Source organism: Anabrus simplex, chromosome 2 (genome assembly GCF_040414725.1).
Source record: "Anabrus simplex isolate iqAnaSimp1 chromosome 2, ASM4041472v1, whole genome shotgun sequence".
Classification (NCBI taxonomy): domain Eukaryota; kingdom Metazoa; phylum Arthropoda; class Insecta; order Orthoptera; family Tettigoniidae; genus Anabrus; species Anabrus simplex.
In genome coordinates, this window is record NC_090266.1 from 256561442 (window position 1) to 256581041 (window position 19600).

Genomic DNA, 19600 nt, shown 5'->3' on the forward strand with positions numbered 1-19600 from the left:
TAATATTTCATCCCTTTCATCGGAAAACCATTCATGTGAACAATAAGTTTCCTTCACCAGAATAAACACCCCCGTCCCTTTTTATTTCCTCGGTCTCTACGACAGACTGTGTACCCTTCTGGAAATACTTATCTATTACCCACCCCTTCTCTCAACCACGATTCCACTCCTATCACCACATCAGTCTCATAAGATTCCATCAATGTACCAAATTTTAATAGTTTATTTACTACACTTTGACAGTTTACCAAGAGCAATCTCAGACCCCCTTCCTCCCTCAAACTTTACTGTTGCAATTGGGTAACTTGAAATTCCTTGCTTCCCTGAGTTTCATTTTCTAGTTGACTGAGCCAGCTTGAAGTACACCTGGCTCTTTCTACTAGTTTTCCTGGTCAGTATTATAACTCAAGGGAGTTGCCTGTTTTACAGTACATACCTTAAGATTAATAAAATCTAGAACAATATTTGATATCTTTCATTTACCTGAATTGTTTAGATGAAGGCCATGTTTTGTATAACAGTATCTCCCAAAACTGCTGCATTCAATAACCTGAGTATTCCAAAAATGTTTACAAATTTTAACAATATCTGTATTGACCTTGTCCACTTCAATGTTCACACATGAGTCTCTACTCAAATCATGCCTGTGGGGCACGTTCACTACAAAGACATTAGTGTGGGTCAACTTCCCTAGTGTATGTTTAAGTTGTGATCTTACATCTTACTTCAAAATATTCAGGTTCTTAATGCATTTGGCTTTTAACTAACGCACGTGTGGCTCTCACGATAATTCACTACCAAAAAGGAGACCAGGAAATCGTGTCAACTACAGGAAGAGCGACACCCCCTAATTATGGTTCAGGACGGGAGTGAAGAGTGCGCTTCCAGCAGAAGTGAACAAAAAAGGTCTTTGTAGTTGAAAACCAAAAGCCACGTTCTAAGGTCCACTCTTCCACTCTCCTAATAGCCTGCTGTAATTGTCGCTCTGCGACTGTCACACTAAGTTCTAATGCAGAGCAAAACAGTCTACATATAGCAATTGTATTACTGATGAACTAGAAGCAGCGACAATACAGTTTATCATGAGTTATGAATTTCATTATGGTCCGCATTGACAATTCATCACTATCATAGGGTAGAGAAGGATCCACCTATACAATACCATTAGCTTGTATATTTTTTGGCTTATAAAACTGGGACAAGTTTTGACCCCATATATATTGGGTCATCTTCAGCTACGCTTCAATTGGAAGACATGTACACATATAACCAATAATAATTTAAACACTCTTGTATGTCACAATTAATTAAATTAAGACTTAATTGGCAACTAGAGGTAGGGCCTCCCTTGCCAGACAGGTTGAAGGTGATGATCCAGACTAAAAGGGATACCCTGGTCCTCCAGGTTGGGGGTTGCGCATAGGGTTGACAACTGTATCCCATTAAAAATTAAACTGCTGAGAAGCTGCAAAGAGTAAGAACAAACTGGACGGATAAAACTGAAAAATGACCTAGGCGAGGAAATGGTTATGGATTGGTATTAGTGACTTGGAATGTGAGAAGCCTATACCAGCTAGGGAAAAGCAGAAAACTAGAAGAGGAACTAAGAAAGTATAATGTTGAAATCGCTGCTCTACAAGAAATTACATGGTGAGAAATTGAGATGTTCAATTTACAGGATTATACTTTAATCAATAGTGGAAATAGCGAGAACATCTGTGGAACAGGCTTTGTGATATCTAAACAACTGAAGCATACCTTAATGTCTTACAAGGCAGTAAATGAAAGAATCTGTATTATGAGAATCAGGGGCCGTTTCTTCAATTATACACTTATAAGCGTACATTCACCTACGGAGGAAAAGGAGGATGAACTAAAGGATAAGTTTTATGAAGAACTAGAGAAACAGTACAATGAGACTCCTAGACATTACATTAAAATAGTAATTGGAGACTTCAATGCAAAAGTGGGACAAGAGGAAGAATTTAGACCCACAACACGAGCACAGAGTTCACATTTGGAAAGTAACAACAATGGGTTATGGCTTATTGACTTCGCTACAGCAAAGGATATGGTAATCAGTAGCACTACATTTGAGCACAAGAGAATTCATAGAGAAACTTGGGAGGCACCAGATGGGAACACCAAGAATCAAATCGACCACATAAGATTGATAAAAGAAAGACATGCGTCAGATGTACAGGATGTGCGTACTTATAGACGTGAGGATATAAATTCAGACCACTATTTGGTGAAAGCTAAATTGAAACAAAAGCTTGCGGTAAGAGTCAGAGGTAAAGCAGAAAGGAGGAAAGGATTTAACTAAGAACAACTTAATGATGATGCAAGGAGGAAGGAGTATGAAAGACAGATTGAAGGTGGTTTGAAAAACCATAAAAATGCAGTAACAGTGGATGAATTATGGCGGGTGATTAAAGAAGCCATCAAGAATGCAGCCCAGGAGGTACTAGGAGAAAGAAAGAAACAGGAAGGATTGGTATGATGAGGAAGTAAAGGTAGCCTTGGAGAAAAGAAATAAAGCAAGGGTGATATATATGCAACGGGCAAAAAGAGCTACTCACCAAACATATGTGGAATGCAGAAGGGGAGCCAAGAATCTTTGTAGAAAAAAAGAAAAGAGAAATGGAAAAAGATCTGATAAAAGAGATGTAACAAGATTATGAGCATAAGAGAAGTAGAAAGTTTTGTAGAAATGTAAAGCAGAGAAAAAGTGGATTTCAACCAAGAGTAAGCTGCATACAAAATAAGGACGGGCAACTACTTGGAAATACCCAGGAAATATTAGATAGATGGGCAGAATATTTTGAGGAGGTTTTGAATCCAGTTAAAATACAAAATGAAGAATATGAATTAGAACTGCCAAATACTGAATCTAATGATCATGAATCTGAGGAATGCAATAGTGAACCACCCACTTTGGAAGAAGTAAAAGGTGTCCTCTTATCGATGAAGAATAATAAGTCACCAGGAGAAGATTGAATAACAGCTGAGTTACTAAAATATGGTGGAACGGTATTGATACAAACATTGTATATGTTGATACTGGAAATCGGGCGAACAGAGAAATTACCAGAAGAATGGGAAACAGCTTTGGTATACCCAATTCTTAAGAAGGGAAATAAATTGAAATGTGAAAATTATAGAGGGATATCTCTGCTGTGCATTGGGTACAAGATCTTTACCATAATAATAGCTAAGCATCTAACACACAAAGCAGAGCACGATCTTGGAGAATATCAGTGTGGTTTTCGTGCAAACCGTTCAACAATAGACCATATCTTTACAATGAGGATCATCCTGGAGAGGTGCTATGAATATAACATACCACTGTATCAACTGTACGTTGATTTTAAACAAGCATAGATTCAGTGCGAAGAGGAAAACTACTCATCGAAATGAAAGCTCTTGGTTATCCTGGGAAGCTGATTAGGTTGGTAAAAACAGCTTTGAGCGGAAGTAAATCTAAGGTATGCGTACAAGGGAAAGTATCGCGAACCTTCGATGTAAAAGTGGGTTTGAGGCAAGGAGATCCAATGTCTGCTGTCCTCTTCAATATTGCTTTAGAATCAGCTGTGCGTACCATCACTGCAAATCGTGAAAGGAACATATATCATAGACTAATTCAAATATTGGCATATGCAGAGAATGTGGCCATAATTTCTCGTACAAAGAATGCACTTCTTGAAACCTATGAAGAATTGGAGAGGGGAGCACAGCAAATTGGACTGGTAGTGAATAACAACAAAACTAAATTCCTAGCGAGTTCCAGATTTGGTCAACCTGCAAATGCACTTAGGTGTGAAGAAAAGTGTTTTGAAGGGGTACAGGAATTTAGATAACTAGGCTCTCTGATTACTTCAAAAAATGAAACAACAAAGGAAATAAGCTCTAGACTGACTGCAGGAAATCGATGCTATACTGCCTTAATTCCAACATTAAGAAACAAACAAATATCCAGGAAAGCTAAGTTGATCATTTATAAGACTGTCATTAGACCAGTGGTTACATATGGAGCTGAGACCTGGGTTTTAAATAAAACAGATGAATATAGATTAATGACATGGGAAAGAAAGGTATTGATGAAGTATTTTGGGCCAGTTAAAACTGAACTGGGATGGTGTATAGATCTAATCAGGAGCTTAGAGACCTGTACCAAGAGCAGGATATAGAATCTTTGATGAAGACTGCTACAGTGCATTGGCTAGGACATGTCCATCGAATGGAGACTACAAGAGAACCTAAGAAATTGCTGGAGGGGCATACGGGTGGAAGACGATGTAGAGGTAGACCAAGAAAGAGATGGAGAGAACAGGTGGAGGCTGATCTATGTACCATGGGAGTCCGGAGATGGAGGAACAAGGCAATCGACAGAGAGCTTTAAAAGAAGATTGTTGCGGAGACGAAGGTTTTACAAGGACCATAGCGTCAAGGAGTAAGTAAGTAAGTAAGTAAGTAAGTAAGTAAGTAAGTAAGTAAGTAAGTAAGTAAGTATTGAACATCTCCCTTGGTAAGTTATACCAATTCCTAACTCCCCTTCCTATAAATGAATATTTGCCCCAGTTTGTCCTCTTGAATTTCAACATTATCTTCATATTTTGATCTTTCCTACTTTTAAAGAAGCCACTCAAACTTATTCGTCTACTAATGTCATTCCTCGCCATCTCTCCGCTGACAGCTCGGAACATACCACTTATAATACCAATATAAATGGTCCGTTACTGGACATTATAAATCTTCCAACTAACTCATTCCTGGTTGCCAGCGTTTCACCCCCGTGTGCTAGGCTGGGCTCATCAGTATCTAGCATACACTGGCAACCAGAAATGAGTTAGCTGGAAGATTTATAATGTCCAATAACGGACCATTTATATTGGTATTATAAATTTACTCATTCGGAACAAATATTTCAGATTCCCTACGGGAATCAAGATCTATATCACATACCACTTAGTCGAGCAGCTCGTCTTCTTTCTCCCAGTTCTTCCCAGCCCAAACTTTGCAACATTTTTGTAACGCTACTCTTTTGTCGGAAATCACCCAGAGCAAATCGAGCTGCTTTTCTTTGGATTTTTTCCAATTCTTGAATCAGGTAATCCTGGTGAGGGTCCCATACACTGGAACCATACTCTAGTTGGGGTCTTACAAGAGATTTATATGCAATCTCCTTTACATCCTTACTACAACCTCTAAACACCCTCATAGCCATGTGCAGAGATCTGTACCCTTTATTTACAATCCCATTTATGTGATTATCCCAATGAAGATCGTTCCTTATATTAAAACCTAGATACTTACAATGATCCCCAAAAGGAACTTTCACCCCATCAACGGCAGTAATTAAAACTGAGAGGGCTTTGATGATGATGATGATGATGATGATGAAGATGAAGAAAGGATGCCATATCACCATGTGGTGTCATAGGCCTTTTGTAAGTCAAAGAAAACAGCCAATAAATGTTGTTTTCAGAGAAATGCATCCTGGATACAGCTCTCTAAATGTATCAAATTGTCAATAGTGGAGTGGGTGGCTCAAAAACCACATTATTTCTTGCTTTTCGATCATTAACTTACCTGGACTTAGTATGTAGTGTGGCTTATCGTCTGTGTCACCAGGCCTTCTGCCCCATTAGGTTTTATTGTGATTATATCATGGGATTGAGTGGATTCAGCATCCCCTTCCCTTATATTTGGCCTATTTCCCCTTAAACTCTACTTTTCTTTTCCTCTAGGCCTTGTAGTATGAGTTTCTGTTCCTCTCTCTAATGAATCCTTCTGATTCAAGTGTTGCTGTGTTGCTTTGTTGCTTCCCTGTGACATAAGGGCAGAAAACGTTGAAGGTGTAGAGCTTGTAAGCTTTTAAGGTTTATCTTTTCCCTCTGAGAAAGCATTAAGGGGGTGCCTTGATGTAGGTACCAGGCGCTTAGGGTCTTGAAGTTTGGGAGTTCAGTCTCCCTGAGCAGTGTAAATTATACTGTATCAATTGGGTTGTGCAGTATACCAAGGATTTTTTTTTTGTTCTTTACATTGCACCGACATAGATAGGTCTTACAGTGACAATGGGATAGGAAAGGGCTAGGAATGGGAAGGAAGCAGCCATGGCCTTAATTAAGGTACAGGTGCCTGGTGTGAAAATGGGAAACCACAAAAAAAAAATCTTCAGGGCTGCTGACAGTGGGGTTCAAGTCCACTATCTCCCAAATGCAAGCTCAGCTGTGCGCTCCTATCCGCACAGCCAATTTGCTCGGTCCAAAGATTTGTGTTACCATAGTAAAGGCTAATAAGTCTTGAGAATTGAGAGCTCATTCTCCCCGATTATTAAGCTCTAAAGCTTAAATATTATTATTATTATTATTATTATTATTATTATTATTATTAGCGTATTCTCCCAATAATGGAAGACGTTAAGCAAACAACTCAATCAAGCTTTCTTTGGGTTCTTCTTGTTCTTCCAATAGGCTTTCATTCTCTCTGAGAAGGCTTGTTTACGTTCTTCCGACCATTTCGGTCTGCATTATTATTATTATTATTATTATTATTATTATTATTATTATTATTGTGATTAAAAAAAGACATGTTTAGGAAATGCACCCTGCTGCTTCTTCCCCTCTACCTTCCTTTTGCGTAACTATCATCATCATCATCATCATCATATTGGCTGATTGACCTATGTCATTCTAGCCTCTGAAACGAAGCAACAAACAATTTTTGCATTGTATATGTAGGATGGAAAGAAATGAGCATATCCAGCATTGAGGTTTTGTAGACCCTAGAAAAGAATCCTGTCACCTGTGAGTTTCACAATTTCTTAAAAGCAAGCTTTCTTTACAAATGATTAGGGGAAGTCTTAGAATGGAGCAAGAAGAACATTAATTTTATATTTTAAAATCAGGTTTCCTGAGTGCAATCAGGGTATATACTGTAGTTCTGCTATGTATATTTTTAGGTCGAAAGAAATTCCATGGGTCGTAAGCCCATTAACCATATCAGTATTTTTGGATGAAGAATTTGATGCGAGGTTAATCTGAACATTGTGGCGAGGAGCATTATCAATCACCAAAACAGATTCAGAGGGAGGGTTGGGTATTAATTTAGTTTTCAGCCACTTCTGGTAAATCAAGATGGTACTCTATAGACCTCAGCCTGATTTAAATATCTGGAGAGCGTTTGTGACAAAACCATTCTTCCCACCTTCATGAACAATATCAGCCTGCTGGCTCTCAGAAACTGGAGCTGGAAGATCCGTGTTCTAATTGTTACTCATGCACGTTCTTTAGTGTGCAATGGATGAACATGTAGATTATCAGACCACCCTTTGTTTTATATAATGCTAAGGATCTTAAGTACCTGTCAAAATAGAGTCTGATTTTCTTTCTTAGTCATCTTTTATTGAGAGTACTAAATTACCTGCTCTCTTGGAAACATTTTAAAACTCTCCTAATACTACTCGCTGAAATATCCTAGCACAGGGCACATGCTGCTGAATTAAATATGCAGGTTCTTCAATGTTTCTGTATTTTAAATATTATACACATAACATACTAGTTTTTTACTTTGGCTATGAAGAACTTTCCTATCACCCAGCTTACTAGCATGACTGCTACACTCTGCTTCCATTACTACTACATATTCCGAACAGGGTTTTCACATCGGAGATCATGAACATTCCACTTCTCCTGACTTCCCACTGTGGTTTTCAGTTAATGTGCATCTCGTTTGGTTCTTGCTACATCTTCTGTCCAGTATATCTGGATAATTCAGGGTCTCTTTTCTGTGTAGAATGTGCAATAAAGGGTGAACAAAATAAATGCAAATCGTGCACATGCTAAGAGCATGTTTCATCAACAAAGGGTACAACAGCTAGTAACATATAAATATTTAAGAACAGATTTTGTTCACCTCCTTCATGACAGCATTAATAAAATCAAAACAACATGTACTCACACAAAAGTATTAGTTTTCATCCACAACAGAGTGGCAGCTGAATACTGGAGTACCATCTCGGATACAGCATAACATAAATGTTTACTATTCTCCACAGCTGTAGCAGCATATAGATTCAAATTTTCCAAGAGACCAGGTGCATAAAAATTAATCTGAAACACACAATTTTTGACAAAGATATAAATGAAATAATTTCAAGATGCACAAAAAATGCCACTACAGTAAAAGATTGAAGTTAAGGTTCTCATTTCACAAAAAAAATGACATCCAGCAATAAGATTTTCCACTAAAGTCTTAATACCGTGTAATCCCAAATACCACCCGCACTTTTCCCCCCAAAATATTGGTTTTAAATCTTGGGTGCGGGTCATATTCAAGCCGTTCATTCTCGTAAATATTTACTACTTTTACATGGAGTATTGAAATAGATTTGAATATGGTTACCATAATCAATATACCGCATGAAAACGGACGTTCAGGTCTTACTGTGTTCTAGTTGCGTTCTAGAAAACAAGATTGATTTTTTCTCAATACGGTTACAGTGGCATGTAAACGCGAAATGTAAAGTAATGAAATACAGTAAATCAAAGGCTATGGGTAAACATGCGGTAAATATGAAAGCCACTGCTGCGGATGCTCGATCGTCATTTGTTTCACAAGTGTTTCTGGCATGCTGGGTGCACGAATAGCTGATCTCACGGGATATTGTACTTTGCGAGAGTCGAGACTGTTGGTTACGGAGGTCTACCTCGCTCGCATTCAAGTTCTGTATCTGTCCCGTGAAAGTGCTGTCTCGATAGTAAGCGATGGATTCAAAACGGCGTCTGCGGTTATTTACTGTGCGTGAGAAACTTAAAGTTGTAAGCAAAGCTGAAATATACGGAAATTGTGCCGCTGGCAGTAAGTACGATATTGATGAATCGTGTATTCGTGATTGGCGGAAGAAGGAAAAGCTTCTAAAAAGTAACAGCGATTGCGGAGTGTTCCGGGGGCAGAGTGCAGTGTTTCCGGAAATTGAAGAACGATTCCACAAATCTGTGATAGAAAAACATGAGTTAGCATATGGTGTTTCTAGTGAAATGTGTCAATTGAAAGCTCTAGAGATCTCAAAAGAACTCAAAACACAGCGTTTTAATGCAAGCCGTAGATGGATCCGAAACATTTATCGTAGAAAGAGATTGTGCATTCGGAGACGTACATCTATTTCACAATATCTCCCTGGGGCGTATGAAGAAAAATGAACAGCCTTTCAGCGTCACATTATTCATTTGAGGGAGCAAAATTCTAATTTGCTGTCGCAAACTGGGAATGCCGACGAGACACCTGTCTATTTTGAAATGCCGCTGGAAAATACAGTGGATACGAAGGGTTCTAAAAGTGTAACCATCAGAACAAGTGGTAACAAAAAGCAACAATGCACGGTATTGTGCGTATTGGCGGATGGAACCAAACTCCCTCCATATGCGGTTCTGAAAAGGAAAACACTTCCGAAAAGAAACTTGCCGTCCGGTGTCATTGTTAGAACACGAGTCCAGCTGGATGGACAGTGTGAGAGCTGAGGACTGGGTGAAGTGCGTTTGTTACAGACGCACCAACAAATAAGTCGTCGTAAAGGATAATACATCAACATCCAAGATTCTCAGAATTGAAATCCCCTTTCAACCAAGCTCCTATTAAAAAACAAACAGCCTCCAAGCTATATGTCAACTCGTCAATTCAGGACTAGTTTGAGGAAACAACCAACGAGATGTACCTAGCCATTCACAATCAAATTATTGCAGCAAGCCTCAAATTAAAACGATGCTAATCATTCTCAACTAATTTGATAAGTACATTTAGAAGTTATAAGCCTCAGATACTATTGAGTTTTAACAAGGTTCATGACTCAAATTTTAAGTAGTACAATACAAAAAGCTTACTAACAACCGAGTTAGAAAAAAAAATGAAGAAATTTATGAGAATTTTACCCAAATCTTATTGCTCTTGGGGTACTACCGTGTTTTGGACATCCGTGTTATTAGAACCAATGTCTATTCCAATTTTAGCACTTATTTTAATTGTGAATCGTTTCATTGTGTATATAAATATCACTGTATTAATGTATTTTATTAGTTGGTCTCAAGATCATAATTAAGCACAAGTTAGATATAAGTAAAGTTAATAATGATATGGCAACCTTGAGACGAGTGAAACATGTCAATGTTAATGTAATATTGTAGTAGAAAGAATTTCTAGCGACAAAAAACAATTACGTACTGAAAAGGAGAAAACAAAAATAAAAATTGTATGTAAAGCAACTTGTAAAAAAGACACCAATATTTATTGGAATACTGTGTAAGAGGGATAGTGACTGGAAGGTGATTGGGGATTTAAATGAAACTATGGAGTGGGTATGTGGGGAACAGGGAGTGAGATTTCTTGATCCTAACAGGTGGGTAGGAGATAGGGATCTGCGCTCAGATAGCCTAAACTTACACCGCAGTGGTAGGTGTAAGTTAGGAAATTTGTTCAAAAGGGTTATATAGGGAGGTACATTCAGGGAAACAGGGTGGTATAGGGAGTGATGATAAGGGTACTGGGATCTGGAAGTAGGGAAGACATAAAAATGTTAGTGTTGAACTGAAGAAGTATTGTAAGGAAAGACGTAGGATTAGGTAATTTAATAGGTAAATACATACCAGATATTGTAATAGGAGTTGAATCATGGCTGAAAAGTGATATCATGGATGCAGAAATATTCTCACAGAATTGGGGTGTGTATCGTAGAGACAGGATAGGAAAGGAATGGTAGGAGCAGGAGTATTCATTCTGGTGAAAGAAGAATTTGTAATCTGCAAAAAAGTTTAAGCTGACATACATGAAATTCCAGGTGTAAGGCTCATTTCTAAAGATAATAGGCAACTTGATGTCTTTGGAGTGTACAGACCGGGAAGGGTACCACTGACGCTGATTCACAATTATTTGATAAGATAATCAGCTATGTGGGAAACGATATGGAAAGGAATGTGATTGTAGCGGAAGATCTCAATTTACCAAATGTCAACTGGGAAGGTAATGCGAACGACAGGAAGCATGAACAACAAATGGCAAATAAGTTAATATGGGAAGGACAGTTGATTCAGAAAGTGATGGAATCAACTACAGGGAAGAATATTTTGGATGTGGTGCTGGTAAAACCAGATGAGCTCTTTAGAGAAACCAAAGTAATAGATGGTATTAATGACCAAAAAACTGTTTTTGTCATAGATAAAAATAAATATGATAGAAAGGAAGGTCTTAAAAAGGATTATTAGGCCGTACCATACGGCTGATAAAACTAGCATGAAGAAGTTTTAACAAGTAACTATGATTGGTGGAAAACAGTAAATAAAAATGTAACCAGACTCTGAGATGAGTTGAAAGCAATTGTTGAGGAGTGTGAAAACAGGTTTGTACCTTTAAAGGTGGTAAAGGAATGGCAAAAACCCACTATATTATAACAGAGAAGTAAAGAGACAAAGAAGGAGGTGTAAATTGGAGAAAAATAGAGTTGTAAGGAGAAATTGAAGGAACTTGCTAGGAAATTGAATCTAGCAAAGAAGGCAGCTAAGGATAACATGATGGCAAGCATAACTGGTAGTTGTACAAATTTTAGTGAAAAATGGAAGGGTATGTATAGGTACTTTAAGGAAGAAACATGTTCCAAGAAGGACATTGCAGGAATCACTAATGAACAAGGGGAGTGCATATGTGAGGATCTTCAAAATACAGAAATATTCAGTCAGCAGTATCTAAACGTTGTTGGTTACAAGGATAATGCCCAGATAGAGCAGGTGACTAATACTAAAGAAGTATTAAAATTTACCTATGATAACGACATTTACAATAAGATATAAAAGTTGAAAACTAGAAAAGCGGCTGGAATTGATACGATTTTTGGGGATGTACTAAAGACAATGGGTTGGGATATGGTAACATATCTGAAGTACTTACTTGGTAATTGTTTGCATGAAGGAGCTATACCAAATTAATAGAGTTGCTTTAGTAGCCGCTGTGTATAAAGGAAAGGGCGATAGGCATACAGCTGAAAATTACAGCCCGTCAGTTTGGCATGAATTGCCTGTAAGCTTTGGGAAAGCATTCTTTCTGATCACATTAGACATGTTTGCGAAATGAATAACTGGTTCAACAGGAGGCAGTTCGGGTTTAGGGTAGGTCATTCCACTGAAGCTCAACTTGTAGGATTCCAGCAAGGTATAGCATATATCCAGGATTCAGGAGGTCAAATGGGCTGTATCGCAATTCACCTACCTAAGGCATTTGATAGGGTAGATCATGGGAGACTTCTGGCAAAAATGATTGCAATTGTACTAGACAAAGCTGTATGTGACTAATAATTAACAAGGGAATTGCTCAAGGCAGTATTATTGGCGCTTTATGTTTTCTTATACATATAAATGATATGAGTAAAGAAGTGGAATCAGAGATATGGCTTTTTGCGCATGATGTTATTCTGTATAGAGTAATTAGTTACAAGACTGTGAGCAACTGCAAAATGACTTCGAAAATGTTGTGCGATGGACAGTATGAAATGGAAAAACGGGTTTAAAAGTCAGGTTGTGAGTTTCACAAATAGGAAAAGCCCTCTCAATTCTAATTACTGCATTGATGGAGTGGAAGCTCCTTATGGGAAACATTGTAAGTACCTAGGTGTTAACATAAGGAAGGATCACATTGGGATAATCACATAAATGAGAATGTAAATAAAGGGTATAGTTCTCTACACATGATTATGAGGGTGTTTAGGGGTTGTAGTAAGGTTGTAAAGGAGAGGGCATATATGTCTGTGGTAAGACCCAACTAGAGTACGGTTCAATTGTATGGGACCCTCAACAGGATTACTTGATTCAAAAACTGGAACAAATTCAAAGAAAAGCAGCTCGATTTGTTCTGGGTGCTTTCTAACAAAAGAGTAGCATTACAAAAATGCTGCAAAGTTTGGGCTGGGAAGACTTGGGAGAAAGGAGACGAGGTGCTTGAATAAGCTGTATGTTCAATCAGATTTTTTTCAAATTCAATCAATACTGATTTGCATTTAGGGCAGTCGCCCAGACGGTAGATTACCTATCTTTTGTTTTCCTAGCCTTTTCTTAACTGATTTCAAAGAAACTGGAAATTTACTGAGCATCTCCCTTGGAAAGTTGTTCCAATCCCTAACTCCCCTTTCTGTAAATGAATATTTACCCAAATTTGTCCTCTTGAATTCCAACTTTTACTTTATATTGTGATCTTTCCTACTTTTAAAGACACCACTCAAACTTATTCGTCTACTAATGTCATTCCATGCCATCTCTCCGCTGACAGCTCTGAACATACCACTTAGTTGACCAGTTCTCCCAATTCTTCCCAGCCCAAACTTTGCAACAGTTTTGTAAAGCTACTCTTTTGTCGGAAATCACCCACAACAAATCGAGCTGCATTTCTTTGGATTTTTTTCCAGTTCTTGAATCAGGTAATCCTGGTGAGGATCCCATACACTGGAACCATACTCTAGTTGGGGTCTTACCAGAGACTTATATGCCCTCACCTTTACATCCTTACTACAACCCCTAAACACCCTCATAACCATGTCCAGAGATCTGTACCCTTTATTTACAATCCCATTTATGTGATTACCCCAATGAAGTTCTTTCTTTATATTAACACCTAGATACTTACAATGATCCCTAAAAGGAACGTTCACCCCCATCAACGCAGTAATTAAAACTGAGAGGACTTTTCCTATTTGTGAAACTCACAACCTCACTTTTAACCCCGTTTATCAACCTACTGTTGCCTGCTTGCCATCTCACAACATTATCGAGGTTACGTTACAGTTGCTCACAATCTTGTAACTTATTTATTACTCTATACAGAATGACATCATCCGCAAAAAGCCTTACCTCTGATTACACCTTCTTACTCATATCATTTATATATATAAGAAAACATAAAGGTCCAATAATACTGCCCCAAAGAATACCCCTCTTAATTATTACAGGATCAGATAAAGCTTCACCTACTCTACTTCTCTGAGATCCATTTTCTAGAAATATAGCAACCCATTCAGTCACTTTTTTGTCAAGTCCAACTGCACTCATTTTTGCCAGTAGTCTCCCATGATCCACCCTATCAAATGCTTTAGACATGTCAATCGCAATACAGTCCATTTGACCTCCTGAATCCAAGATGTCTGCTATATCTTGCTGGAATCCCACTAGTTGAGCTTCAGTGGAATAACCTTTCCTAAAACCGAACTGCCTTCTATCGAACCAGTTATTAATTTCACAAACATGTCTAATATAATCAGAAAGAATGCCTTCCTAAAGCTTAGATACAATTCATGTCAAACTTACTGGCCTGTGATTTTCAGCTTTATGTCTATCACCCTTTCCTTTATACACAGGGGCTACTATAGCAACTCTCCATTCGTTTGGTATAGCTCCTTCAAGCAAACAATAATCAAATAAGTACTCCAGATATGGTACTATATCCCAACCAATATTCTTTAGTATATCCCCAGAAACCTTATCAATTCCAGCTGCTTTTCTAGTTTTCACTTTTGTATCTTATTGTAAATGTCATTGTTATCGTATGTAAATTTTAATACTTCTTTAGCATTAGTCTCCTCCTCTATCTGGAAAATATCCTTGTAACCAACAATCTTTGCATACTGCTGACTGAATACTTCTGCCTTTTGAAGATCCTCACATACACACTCCCCTTCTTCATTAATGATTCCTGGAATATCTTTCTTGGAACCTGCTTCTGCCTTAAAACACCTATACATACCCTTCCATTTACCACTAAAATTTGTATGACTGCCAATTATGCTTGCCATCATGTTTTTCTTAGCTGCCTTCTTTGCTAGATTCAATTTCCTAGTAAGTTCCTTCGATTTCTCCTTACTTCCACAGCCATTTCTGACTATTTCTTTCCAATCTGCACCTCCTTCTTAGTCTCTCTATTTCTCTATTATAATAAGGTGGGTCTTAACCATTTCTTAGCACCTTTAAAGGTACAAACCTGTTTTCACATTTCTCAACAATTGCTATAAACCCATCCCAGAGTTTTCCACCGAATACAGTTACTTTTTAAAAACTGCCTCATGCCTGCTTTATCAGCCATATGGTACTGCCTAATAGTCCTACTCTTAAGACCTCCCTTTCTATCACATTTATTTTTAACTACGACAAAATCAGCTTCACGATCACTAATACCATCTATTACTTCAGTTTCTCTATAGAGCTCATCTGGTTTTACCAGCACCACATCCAAAATATTCTTCCCTCTAGTTGGTTCCATCACTTTCTGAATCAGCTGTCCTTCCCATTTTAGCTTTTTTGCCATTTGTTGGTCATGTTTCCTGTTGTTCGCATTTCCTTCCCAACTGACATTTGATAAATTCAGATCCCCCGCTACAATCACATTCCATTCCATGTCGTTTCCAACATAGCTGATTATCTTATCAAATAATTCTGAATCCGTGTAAGCGCTACCCTTTCCCGGTCTGTACACTCCATAGACATCAAGTTGCCTATTATCTTTAGAAATGAGCCTTACAACCAGAATTTCATGTTTCTCATCTAACTTTTTTCGTAGCTTACAAATTCTTCTTTCACCAGAATGAATACTCCCCCTCCCACCATTCCTATCCTATCTCTACGATACACTCTCCAGTTCCGTGAGAAAATTTCTGCATCCATTATATCATTTCTCAGCCATGATTCAACTCCTATTACAGTATCTGGTAAATATATATCTATTAAATTAATTCTATTCCTTTCTTTACAATACTTCTACAGTTCAACACTAACATTTTTATGTCATCCCTACTTGACTTCCAGATCTCTGTACCTTTATCACTGCTCCCTAGACAACCCCATTTCCCTGAATGTACCTCCCTGTTACCCTTCCAAACAAATTTCCTAACTTATACGTACCACTGCGGTTTAAGTGAAGGCCATCCGAGCACAGATCCCTACCTCCTACCCACCCATTAGGATCTAGAAATTTCACTCCCAGTTTCCCACATACCCACTCCCTAGTCTCATTTAAATCCCCAATCACCCTCCAGTCAATATCCCTCCCATTGAATTCCACTGATAACAATCTCCGCTTTCTTAAATTTCATCCGTGCTGCATTTACCAGATCCCGCACATCCCCAACCATGCTGGTACTTATATCAGCTTGCCTTACGTTGTTGGTACCACCGTGAAACACCTTCTCTTTCCCCTTCTCCCTCTCTTCTACTTTCCTCAACATCTGCCTCAACAAAATTCCTTGATAACACTCCACCCTGGTTCCCTTTCCTCCACACACTTTCCCCACATGTCTAACGATGGAATCCCCCATGACCAGAGCCTCAGCCCTACCCACCTCATTTGATCCCCTTCCCTCCTGGTCAGCCCTATCTTTCCTAATAGCTGCAGAAGCTACTTCTTCCTCCCTTTTCTCCTTCCCATGATCCTGTTCCACCTGTCTTTTCCTATCCTCCACTCTACATTTCCCTTTCCTACCTTTTCCCATCCCCCTACTTCCACACTTCTCAGCAACAGTTCCCTGTTTCTCATCTTGCCTCTGTTGCTGTACCTGGAGTGGCTCATACCGATTTCGCACAAACACCTGTCCTGAATTCTGGTCCTGAATAGAGCCCTTAGCCTGCAATCTCCTTCCCCTTAGAACATTAGACCACCTGTCTTCTACAACTCCCCTCTTTCCTATCTCTCCCTCTTGTACACCTACTGTAACCTGTACATTGTTTGAGGGAGGCCTATCTACCTTCCTGTCTTCTGTGAGAATCCTAATTATCTCCCTCAAACTCTCCATATCCTCCCTCATACCCCTCAATGCCTTGCCACACCCACAGTCCCTACACTTGCACTCATTAGCCATTCTTTACGAAAAAAAATCAAAATAAAAGGAAAAATAAAATAACTTATGTGCAGAAAAAAATGAACAGAGGGATATATTTTCTGGCATAGTACTCAAAGACCGCACGACAATATGGTTATTAACATACGACTACACTACAATACTACTTAGTTGAACTCTATTTTTATCCTACAACACCTCTTAATTATTGAATACCAAAAGGAATACAGAGGAATTACACAAATCTAAACTGCAATTAAGCCTATCCTAATTAGAACAACAGAGTTTTAGTAAAAGAGTTTCTACAGATACTTCTACTATACCGGTACTACACAAATATTTTACAATAACAAAATAAGCACGCTAAATTCTAATAAGATATTGCTCGTATACTACTGTACAGTACACTACAATAACTTTAAACTACGTTCAGATGTATCCTAATTACAATACCGGTACCGTATGTCACTGCTAAGCACAAACAGAAATGAAAATTGCAAGTTTGAAATTTGCAAGAACTACTGTACTCAAAGATTATGAACAAACCTAAATGCTTAGACAGGTTATTATTAGTACAGTACTATGCTCTAATAGATTCACACGAAAGATACACACGAATATAGCAGGCAAGATACGGTACTATCTAAATATACTGTATCTACACTACAATTCTCAGCTGAAATGTGGTTATATGAATTTTTACCGCTAGTGGATTACTATTATTTTCCCTACTATGCGGGACGGAGAATAAATGTGTCCTTAGATGCTGAAAAATAAGAGATTGTCTACAATAATTTCTGTCAAAACTACGCCAGGGGTTGAACTGCAATATTATTGGGATCTGGGAATTTGATTATTAGCTTTTACTCGATAAATAACGAAGGTGGAAAGTATAAAGTATGCAGGGAACTAAATTATTGGAATATAGTAATCAGCTGATTTTGTATTTATTTACACAACTACCATGTGCATGTAGCAACAACCGTCAACAATTCTAATAGAATCTTCAACAACCCAAAAACTGTTAAGTACCGTAATTATCCAGTGAAATTACGTGTATTCTCTTTAACTTCTTTTTTAAATCGAAGCTTACAGGCGAATCGTGTTATTTAATTTAATAAATTATTACTTTCGTGATAGTTTGAACGGATATCTATACGAAATATCGGAAATGTTGCGGCGGAATTTACAATGAGTTACAACTCCTTATGATAATCTACCTTTGTAAGTATTATACCAACGAACCTACAGATATTTAAACATATTGTTTTAAAAGTTAATATTACCTGAAATATTTCCTACACCTAAAATTCGAACAAGGTACACCTAGCTAGCCTAACTTAACCTACAAAACGTAAACTACTGCACACCAAATGAATTACTTGTTATGAAATTCAAATAAATATCACTACTCCCAATTTCTACCAACAAGCACTAAACACCAATATGTAAATAGCACTAAATGGAACACACACACATAAAATTTAAACAATTTCAATAGGTTTTAACTACTTCAATATCATTTACTCTGCCAGGAGAACTTGTAGGATTGTGAGAATACGAGCTGTATTAATTTCATCAAGAGGAGGCAAGCACATTTGGTCTGCCATGAAAGTTAACCACTACGTGGACTAATCTTATTCAACACAGAGGAACTTTCAGCACTTGTATTAAATTTCCAACGGGAATTTTACAGTCAACTACTACAAGTGAAAGCATTGCATTAATTAGTTTATAGAAGCTGAAGATAAAGATTGGTGTGTGACATAATTTAAATGTTTTCACTATTGATGAACAAACTGAGTATATCTAGTGTGAGCAAATATGGTCATATTTTACTTACAGAATGTGGAATATTAGCCAAATTCATGTGTACCAGGTTTACCTGGATCATCGCATCAACATGCTTCGAAGAAGAGGAACCTCATCATTCTGCAGGATATACCCAATGAGGGAATTCACTGTCAGGATGTGCCATCATTAAACATCACGAGACCAGCAGACTTGAACGGTGGCACATCAAAAGGAGTTTTCCAGCTCAACTTCAGACCCAGGTTCATCTCAACTAATTTAAGTAAGTCTGTATACTATCCCTTCATTTTTCAGTAGAACTTCTAATGATCTTCTTCCTTGCCATAGTATTTCTATCAGTTTCGTGAAATTTCGAGTATCTTTTCATCTTCAATCTTTTAATGGTGTTGGTTAAATTTGTAGTATGCTTGAATTAGTTCTATCTGTTGGGAGTGAATGGATATTGAGTAATTTTCAATTATTTAGGGTATTTCTGTGTTTTCTGACTAATAATCAGAAATTGAAATTAACTGACCACTTCGCTAAACTAGAAATTAATGACACTTTTAACAACCTTGATGTTTTATTCCACCTAATCAACATTTTTTACTTTTATGAATAGTACTAGTTTCGACCGCCTGACTGTCATCTTCAGCTATTCATCTTCACAAGTTAAACTAAAATAATGACAATCATTACAGAAAATGGGGTTTGTAAACCCTGAGCTGAGTGTCTCTTTGACAGTTGGGCCAGATACCACACAGCAATCTCGAAGGATATTCCCATTTAATGCCCTTAAGGGCGTATGCAAACTCACTTTAAGAACATCGGGGTACCCTTCAAATATTCCATCTTTGATGATTTATCATTTTGACTACTTAGCTGTTTTATGAACTACATACAACAGATTCATACTATGGATCATCAACAGACAGTGATATACATGTTACTCTC

At 37.8% G+C, this 19600-nt stretch overlaps 1 protein-coding gene across 1 annotated transcript in view; it reads right to left on the reverse strand.

The window, feature by feature from the left end:
- Window positions 1-19600, reverse strand: part of Tmem214 (Transmembrane protein 214) — a 430961-nt gene that overhangs the window by 18059 nt on the left and 393302 nt on the right. The window contains exon 12 of the mRNA XM_067140553.2: window positions 7963-8114. Within this exon, the coding sequence (XP_066996654.1) occupies window positions 7963-8114 (152 nt within the window). The remainder of the gene's footprint in view (window positions 1-7962; window positions 8115-19600) is intronic.